General features: G+C 44.6%; 1 protein-coding gene across 5 annotated transcripts in view; it reads left to right on the forward strand.

Moving 5' to 3' along the window:
* gtf2f1 (general transcription factor IIF, polypeptide 1) overlaps positions 1–9,540 on the forward strand; it is a 42,511-nt gene that overhangs the window by 3,696 nt on the left and 29,275 nt on the right. For all 5 annotated transcript variants that reach the window (XM_043695063.1, XM_043695064.1, XM_043695061.1 and 2 more), the window contains exons 2-6: positions 150–211; positions 3,169–3,215; positions 3,633–3,705; positions 4,067–4,260; positions 4,346–4,516. In XM_043695063.1, the coding sequence (XP_043550998.1) occupies positions 200–211; positions 3,169–3,215; positions 3,633–3,705; positions 4,067–4,260; positions 4,346–4,516 (497 nt within the window). In that variant the 5' untranslated portion in view covers positions 150–199. The remainder of the gene's footprint in view (positions 1–149; positions 212–3,168; positions 3,216–3,632; positions 3,706–4,066; positions 4,261–4,345; positions 4,517–9,540) is intronic.

The raw sequence follows: 9,540 nt of genomic DNA on the forward strand, positions 1-9,540 counted from the left end.
ATCATATACCCTCCCCATCCACTCCTCAGTCAGTTCCTCACCAATCCCCCCCTCAGCCGTCATCCACAATACCCTGTCTGACATCCTCCTCCTCCTTTTCTTCCACCTTCACAACATTGATAATTTACCTTTATTTACTCATATTACAGCTTCTAAACAAGGCCCATTCAGAAGTTGAAACTCTCACCATATTGCAATTATGGCCAATTTGGTAAGTTGGACTGTTACTGGAGATGGGTTGGCCTGGGAGGCTTTAGAAAGTTTGAAAGGAATTGGCTGCCATTGAAGTCTGGAAAGACTTTGCATGTAGTGGCTTTGTCAGTCAGAAGAAGAACCGCTATTCGCTTCTTGTCAAAACTATCAGCAGTTTGAACTCTTCTATTCATTCTCTACTCAATTTTCTCTTGCCTTAAGGAAGCTAATCCCAATTTCTAAAGTGTCTCTGCATTGACTCAATTCCCTCATTTTTCGAACTTTCTGCAACTATTCTAATTTCTGATAAGTCTAGCCTGAGCTCGTGTATAGACAGAGGGTATCTTGATAAATGTGCATTGACAGATGCACAGGAAGAAAATGTGTAAATCCAGGCTTACCATTATTCAAGTGTGAGAAGTATATTGAAATTCCCTTTGACTGGGATAACACTGGATTGTCTGAGCCCCTTAATCCAAGTGTTTCTCTGATGTGAAGATACCAGTGTTGGACTGGGGTGGGCCAAGTTAAAAATCACATTACACCAGGTTATAGTCCAACAGGTTTATTTGGAAGTACAAGCTTTCGGAGCGCCACTCCTTCATCAGGTAGCTAGTATTTCTGAATCATGTTAACCTAATTAAACGTGTCTCAACCCTGATGCTGCATTCACCACAGGGTTTAGTTTTTGCAGCAGTTACAAAACTTAAGTTTTTAAGATCAAAATCATGTGCACCTTTTTTGAGCTGTGAATAAAGTAAACACTTTGCCATTCTATCATTCACAAAGGGAACAAGGATCCCCCTTACTAAGGGATAAATATAGCCTATTTGATTAGCAAGAGAGTAAGAACAGGACACCCAATCAGTTGGTTCTCTTGCCCTGACAGCAATATGTTTTCTGTACAGCCTGTCCCCTGCACCGGTACATCTGTATGCTGCTAAATAATAAATATTGAGAGTGTGGGATAGAGGGAAGGCAACTGGATCAAGCCTTGTAACAATTTTTTTTAGTAGGATGTGGGCATTGCTGACAAGCCCAGTGTTTATTGTCACCCTGACCTGCCCTGGAGAGGTGGTTGTGAGCTGCTGAGAGAATGGCAATAATGTATGGACTGTAGGTATACCCACAGTGCTTTTAGGGAGGGCTTTCCAGGATTCTTCCCCAGCAACAGTGAGGGAACTGAGATACTATCCCAAGGTGAGATGGTTCAGAACTTGCAGGCAGTGGTTTTCCCATCTACCTGCTGCCCTTGACCTTCTAAGTTATAGTGATTGTGAGTTTGGAAGATGCTATCCGAAGGTTATTGGTGTCTTACTGCAGTGTATCTTGTAAATTGCATCCATAGCCTTACTGTGGTGGACGGGGTGAATGCCAGTTTAAGTGGGCTGCTTTGTTTTGGATGGTTTTGATCTGTTTGTTAGAGCTTATCTGGTCAAGTGGAGAATATACTGTCACACACCTGACTTGTGCCCTGTAGGCAATGGACAGGCTTTAGGGATGACATGATCCGAGCCTATGACCTGCTCTTGAAGCTGTGGTATTGATGTTGCAAGTCCATTGATGTTGAGTTTCTTGTTAATAGTGACCCCCAGCATGTTGACAGTGATGGATTCCGTGATGGTAACACTATTGAATGTCAATGGGAGATAGCTAGATTTAATCTTGTTGGAGATGGCTATTGCCTGCGTCTATGTAGCACAAATGCTTTCTGCCATTTCTCAAGCCTGGATGTTGACCAGGGCTTGCTGCTTGTGGGCAGTCTCATGACCCTGGTGACAGCTGTGCACCTAGGATCAAGCCCCAATACTCCACAAATTGTCACAAGTGTGAAATGTGACCAATGGATTCTCAACGATGATTAATGTCTGACTGTGACCATTCTGTAAGATAAAATAAACTCTCACATTGATAGGTTTGACCAATTATATTCCCTTTTTAAGTGCAAACATGTACGTGTATTTATTCACAAGTAGGATAGGTAAAACAGAACGCTCTGCAGAGATATTGTGGGTGGGAAACATGAACAAAAAGTAACGTTTAGTAAATCGGGAGTCCAAAGTTCAAAGGTGTGAGATGACTTTCTCAGAGTTGTTTTGATGTTTGCTGATTGTGCATGTGTGTGTGAGACAGAGGGAGAGAGAGATGTATCACTAACAGAGTCACAGAGATGTACAGCACAGAAACAGACCCATCGGCCAACTCAACCTTGCGATATACTAGATTAATCTAGTCCCATTTGCCACCATTTGGTCCCTATCCCTCTAAACCCTTCTTATTCATTTACCCATCCAGATGCCTTTTAAATGCTGTAATTGTACCAGCCTCCACCATCCTCTGGCAGCCTATTCCATACACGCGCCACCCTCTACATGAAAAAGTTGCCCCTCTGGTCCCTTTTAGATCTTTCTCCTCTCACCTTAAACCCATACCCTCTGGTTTTGGACTCTCCCACCCTAGGGAAAAGATCTTGTCTATTTACCTTATCCATGCCCCTCATGATTTTATAAACCTCTATAAGGTCACCCCTTGGCCTCTGAAGCTCCAGGGGAAACAGCCTTTCCCTTTAGCTCAAATGTTATCAAATATCTTCAAGGTTACATGCCCTTGTGTAACTAATGACTATTTACCACACAATTCAAGGTTTGATCTTTGATCTTGGAAAAGTAGCTTGTTCTCTACGGCAGAGTGGTATCCAAAAGTTAGTTTTCCTGTTACTTACCAAAAGCAGTTAGACACCATCTGTGCAACACAGACAGCTTCAGTATCTGGGCTCCTAAATGGTGCTGAGCATTGTGCATTAGCAATCATCCTCACTCTGACATTAGGATGGCGGAAAGGTTCACCTCTGGCTCATTCTTGTGCTGAGTTACAATGCACAGGCCAGTTACTATGGTGTAGCAGGTAGAGGGTTATTATTACAGTTACTGCTTGGCGTAGGTCACTGATGATCACATGGTTGTTTTTCTTTGACAGGGTTCGAGCAGCCAGGCAGTGACGGAATACACAGTCCGTGTCCCCAAGTAAGAGATTCTCTGATCATTCATGTCTGAATTAGCAGTAACTAACAGCTGGGCCAGGACACGGGAACTACACGTTAATCATTCACAGGGAAATGTATGAACTCTTCCCAAATCAGGATGGGTTATTTTCTGATGAAAACAAAAGCTAAGCACTTGGGTGCTGAGATCTGCAATAATAATCAAAAGTTGGAGAAAGTCAGCAGGTCTGGCAGCATCTGTGGAGAGAGAGAAAGCGTAAACATTTCGAGGGCCCCCATTGACTTCACTCCATAACTTTGTCTAAAGTGACTCTTTCTCAGAACTTCTGTGATGAAGTGAGGGCTGGGAGGTTATGGGCTGAGGGGATTTTTGAGGGTGAGCATCAGGGGTGGTCATTGGGCCTGATCTCTTATTGAATTGAACCCATTCCCTTTCCAGGAACAACACCAAGAAACACAACATCATGGCCTTCAATGCTGCCGATAAGATTGACTTCTCTACATGGACTCAGGTATAACTCTGCAGACGGCAGAGGCCTCAGAAGGGGTGCGGGATGCCACAGGGCAAGGGATGCTCGGAAATGTTCACTATTCCAGAAGGTTTTGTGGTACTGCGCTGTCCAACTTCATCCTTTTCAGGGTATCTTTGTCTAAAAGCTTTTGTGTTATTCACATTGAGTAAATGATGGTGGGTGAGAGGGAATCAGTGCTTGCTATCAGGGCATAGGGTCTCCTGGATTATATAACTTTATACAAGAGGGCTCCAGTAGGCTGTGTGAGAGATGCAGGGAGAGGGTCCTGCACAGGATACATTGATACTGATGACTGTCAGGGTTCGTCACAAGCATTACATGATTCTCCATTTCCTCTCAGGCTAAAATGGAGCGTGACCTGAGTAACAAGAAGATTTACCAGGAGGAGGAACAGCCGATGTTTGGTGCAGGCAGTGAGTTTGGCAAAAAGCTCCGTGAGGAGTCAAGAAAGAAGAAATTTGGGATTGTTACACGCGAATTTAAACCCGAGGACCAGCCCTGGCTGCTGAGAGTGAATGGGAAAGCGGGTCGGAAGTAAGGAAAGGGAATTGCATCATTACTGGGCAGCAATGGGCACAACCCTCTGTGTGAACTCCTCATCTCTTTTTCCTTTGTTAAGGTTCAAAGGTCAGAGGAAAGGTGGGGTCACTGAAAATGCTTCCTACTACATCTTCACGCAGTGTCCTGATGGAGCGTTTGAAGCCTTCCCTGTTAATGCCTGGTACAACTTTATCCCGGTCGCGAAACACAAGACTCTGACAGCAGAGGAAGCCGAGGAGGAGTGGGGAAGGTAAACTCCTAATATTGGTTACCTCGAAGTTTAAATCTGTGCTTTTTTTGGCAGGTCATGTTACAAGTGTACAGGACTTTGATTTGGCCACATTTGGAATATTGCATACAGTTCATTACCAAAAGGATGTGGATGCTTTGGAGAGGGTGCTGAGGATGTTCACCAAGATGTTGCCTGATATGGAGGGCACTAGCTATGAAGAGAGGTTGAGTAGATTAGGATTATTTTCATTAGAAAGACAGAGGTTGGGGGTGGTGGGGGGGGGTGGAACCTGATTTGAGTTAGACAAAATTATGACAGGTATAGACAGGGTGGATAGCAAGAAGCTTTTTCCCCAGAGTGTGGAACTCAATTACTAGGGGTCAGGAGTTCAGAGCGAGAGGGGAAACGTTTAGGGAGATATGCGTGGAAAGTTCTTTACTCAGAAAGTGGTGGGAGCCTGGAGCACGTTGCCAGCAGAGGTGGTAGAGGCAGGAACGATAGCGTCTTTTAAGATGTATGTAAACAGATACATGGGCGGCACGGTGACTCAGTGGTTAGCACTGCTGCCTCACAGCATGAGGGTCCCAGGTTCGATTCCAGCCTCGGGTGACTGTCTGTGTGGAGTTTGCACATTCTCCCCGTGTCTGCGTGGGTTTCCTCCGGGTGCCCTGGTTTCCTCCCACAGTCCAAAGATGTGCAGGTCAGGTGAATTGGCCATGCTAAATTGCCCATAGTGTTAGGTGCATTAGTCAGAGGGAAATGGGTCTGGGTGGGTTGCTCTTCAGAGGGTTGGTGTGGACTGGTTGGGCCGAAGAGCCTGTTTCCACACTGTAGGGAATCTAATCATGAATGGGCAGGGAGCAAAGGGATTCAGATCCTTAGAAAATAGACGACAGGTTTAGATAAAGGATATGGATCAGCGCCAGCTTGGAGGGCCGAAGGACCTGTTCCTGTGCTGTAATGTTCTTGTTCTTTGTTCTTTTGGGCCTGGATTGCATCATTGGCCTCTTTCGAGCTTGATAGTGTCTGAGCTATCTCTCTCAGATCAGTTTGTTCCCAGCACTTTCCCCTGGTACTATAAGGAACATCAGATATTGATGCACATCATCTACTTACCCTTGTAGTTGTTACAGCTGGAGACAGAGGAATGTGCTGATAATGGAGCCCCACCTCGCCACCAGGCGAGCTGTGTTTGTATAAATGAATTGATTCAGTCTGATGGTCTATACGTGAACCAGAGAGTGCCAGTGTCCTGAGGGGAGCTTTGCAATGCTCTTTGGGAGGATTTAAACTAGTTCACCAGGGGGGGTGGGAACCTGAATTGTAGCTTCAATGTACAGGATGTTGAGAGTAGTGAGGTCATGAATTAGATTTCAAGGTTGCAGGAGTGTACCGGCAGGCAGGAAGGTGGTTTGAAGTGTGTCTACTTCAACATCAGGAGCATCTGGAATGAGCTGGGTGAACTTGCAGCATGGGTTGGTACCTGGGATTTCGATGTTGTGACCATTTTGGAGACATGCATAGAGCAGGAACAGGAATGGTTGTTGCAGGTTCTGGAGTTTAGATGTTTCAATAAGAACAGGGAAGGTGGTTAAAGAGGGGGAGGTGTGGCATTGTTGGTCAAGGACAGTATTACGGTGGCTGAAAGGATGTTTGAGGACTTGTCTGCTGAGGTTAGAAACAGGAAAGGAGAGGTCACCCTGTTGGGAGTTTTCTACAGGCCTCTGAAAAGTTCCAGAGATGGAGAGGAAAGCATTGTAAAGATGATTCTGGACTGGAGTGAAAGCAACAAGGTAGTTGTTATAGGGGACTTTAACTTTCCAAGTATTGACTGGAAACGCTATAGTTTGAGGACCTCAGATGGGTCAGATTTTGTCCTATGTGTGCTGGATGGTTTTCTGATACATTATGTAGACAGGCCAACAAGGGACGAGGCCACATTGGATTTGGTACTCAGTAATGAACTGGGCCAAGTGTTAGATTTGGAGGTAGATAAGCACTTTGGTGATAGTGACCACAATTTGGTTATGTTTACTTTAGAGCTGCAAAGGGATAGATATATACTGCAGGCAAGAGTTGTAGCTGGGGAAAGGCAATTATGATGTGATTAGGCAAGATTTAGGATGCACAGGTGGGGAAGGAAACTGCAGGGGGTGGGCACAATTGAAATGTGGAGCTTGTTCAAGGAACAGCTGCTGCGTGTCCTTGATGAGTATGTACCTGTCAGGCAGGGAGGAAGTGGTTGAGCGAGGGAGCTGTGGTTTACTAAAGTTGAATCTCTTGTCAAGAGGAAGAAGGAGGTTTATGTTAGGATGAGCCGTGAAGGCTCAGTTAGGGCGCTTCAGAGTTACAAGTTAGCCAGGAAGGACCGAAAGAGAGCTAAGAAGAGCCAGGAGAGGACATGAGAAGTCTTTGGCAGATAGGATCAAGGAAGACCCTAAAACTTTCCCTTGCTATGTCAGGAATAAAAGAATCACTAGAGTAAGGTTAGGGCCAATCAAGGACAGTAGTGGGAAGTTGTGCGTGGAGTCTGAGGAGAGATGAGAGGTGCTAAATAAATATTTTTCATCAGTACTCACAAGGAACAAGACAATGTTGTCAAGGAGAATACAGGCAACTAGACTAGATGGGATTGAGGTTCACAAGGAGGAGATGTTAACAATTCTGGCAAGTGTGAAAATAGATAAGTCCCCTGGGCAGAAGGGATTTATCCTCGGTGTTATGGACTAGGCCAGGCCACTCAAAACATTGTTAAGCAGGCAGCTCAGACCATAACTTTGCAATTTGTTTCAGTAAGTGTACGGTGAAAATTACCCGGAGTAAGTTAGCTAGGTTGACTACTAGATTTTAAAACAGACAAAAAAATGTATTCACAAAATTACACAATGTTATGCAAAAAACAGAATAAAGAACCCCAACAGAACTCAGTCTATCCAAACTAGACTTAAGCATGTGGTTCCGAATATACACAACAATCCCATTAAGCAAACTCCCTTTAAAAGCCAGTATAAATGGAACATATGCTTACAGGCTGAAGTTGAAGGGCAGAAAGAGAGAGAAAGTTTCCACACAGTTCACTGTTGAAAGCCTCACCAGTTCAAGACTGAACTAAACTGCTCAGCTAGAGAGCTGACCACTCCCCTTTCATTATACCGGTCACTGCTAAAACATGACCACTTTGGCCTGAAGTCTCATTTGTTTACGTATAAACAAAAGGCCTCTCAAAACCCTTTTCATCTCTGTACCAAACCAGACTGATTGGAGCCCGGCCTGGTTTATTACTCCTCTGAAATAAAATCAAGGACAGAGCCTCCTTGAGCCAAGGAACAGCTTTCAGAAAAAAAGGGACTAGCTTTGTGACATAGGATTCTCTGGGAAGTCAGGGAAGAGATTGCAGAGCCTTTGGCTTTGATCTTTATGTCATAATTGTCTACAGGAACAGTGCCAGAAGACTGGAGGATAGCAAATGTTGTCCCCTTGTTCAAGAAGGGGAGTAGAGACAACCCTGGTAATTGTAGATCAGAGAGCCTTACTTTGGTTGTGGGTAAAGTCTTGGAAAGGATTAAAAGAGAGAGGATATATAATCATCCAGAAAGGAATAATTTGATTAGGGATAGTCAACACAGTTTTGTAAAGGGTAGGTCGGGCCTCACAAACCTTATTGAGTTCTTTGAGATGGTGACCAAACAGGTGGATGAGGGTAAAGCAGTTGATGTGGTGTATGTGGATTTCAGTAAAGTGTTTGATCAGGTTCCCCACGGTAGGCTATTGCAGACAATACATAGGCATGGGATTGAGAGTGATTTAGTGGTTTGGGTCAGAAATTGGCCAGCTGAAAGAAGACAGAGGGTGGTTTTTGATGGAAAATGTTCATCCTGGTGTTCAGTTACTAGTGGTGTATCCACAAGGATCTGTTTTGGGGCCACTTGTCATTTTTATAAATGATCTGGATGAGGGCATAGAAGGATGGGTTAGTAAATTTGCGCATGACACCAAAGTCGGTGGAATGGTGGACAGTGCAGAAGGATGTTGCAGGTTACAGAGGGACATAAGCTGCAGAGCTGGGCTGAGTGCCAAATGGAGTTTAATGCGGAAAAGTGTGAAGTAAGTCACTTTGGAAGGAGTAACAAGAATGCAGAGTACTGGGCTAATTGTAAGACTCTTGGTAGTGTAGATGAGCAGAGACATCTCGGTGTCCATGTACATAGATCCCTGAAGTTGATAGGGTTATTAAGAAGCTTTTATTGGTAGAGGGATTGATTTTCAGAGCCATGAGTTCATCTTGCAGCTCTACAAAGCTCTGGTGTAGCCGCACTTGGAGTATTGTGTACAGTTCTGGTCACCACATTATAGAATTGTAGATGTGGAAGCATTAGAAAGGGTGCAGAGGAGATTTACTGGGATGTTGCCTGGTATGGAGGGAAGGTCTATTGAGGAAAGGCTGAGGGATTTGAGGCTGTTTTCGTTAGAAGAAGGTTAAGAGGTGACTTAATTGAGACGTAGAAGATGATCAGAGAATTAGGTAGGATGGACAGGGAGAGTCTTTTTCCTTGGATGGTGATGGTCAGCACAAGGGGACATAGCTTCACATTGAGGGGTGATAGATATAGTACAGATATCAGAGGTAGGGTTCTTTACTCAGAGAGTAGTAGGGGTGTAGAATGCACTGCCTGCAACAGTAGTAGACTCGCCAACTTTAAAGGCATTTAAATGGTCATTGGAAAAACATATGGATGATAATGGAATAGTGTAAGATAGATGGGTTTCAGATTGGTTCCACAGGTCAGCACAACATCGAGGGCTGAGTGGCCTGTACTGCGCTGTAATGTTCTATGTTCTAATCACCAAAATAGCCAATTGCTTGGCTGAGGTCATAGAGTCATACAGTCATAGAGATGTACAGCATGGAAACAGACCCTTCGGTCCAACCCGTCCATGCCGACCAGATATCCCAACCCAATCTAGTCCCACCTGCCAGCACCCGGCCCATATCCCTCCAAACCCTTCCTATTCATATACCCATCCAAATGCCTCTTAAATGT

The sequence above is a fragment of the Chiloscyllium plagiosum genome, chromosome 8, assembly GCF_004010195.1.
Source record: "Chiloscyllium plagiosum isolate BGI_BamShark_2017 chromosome 8, ASM401019v2, whole genome shotgun sequence".
NCBI lineage: Eukaryota > Metazoa > Chordata > Chondrichthyes > Orectolobiformes > Hemiscylliidae > Chiloscyllium > Chiloscyllium plagiosum.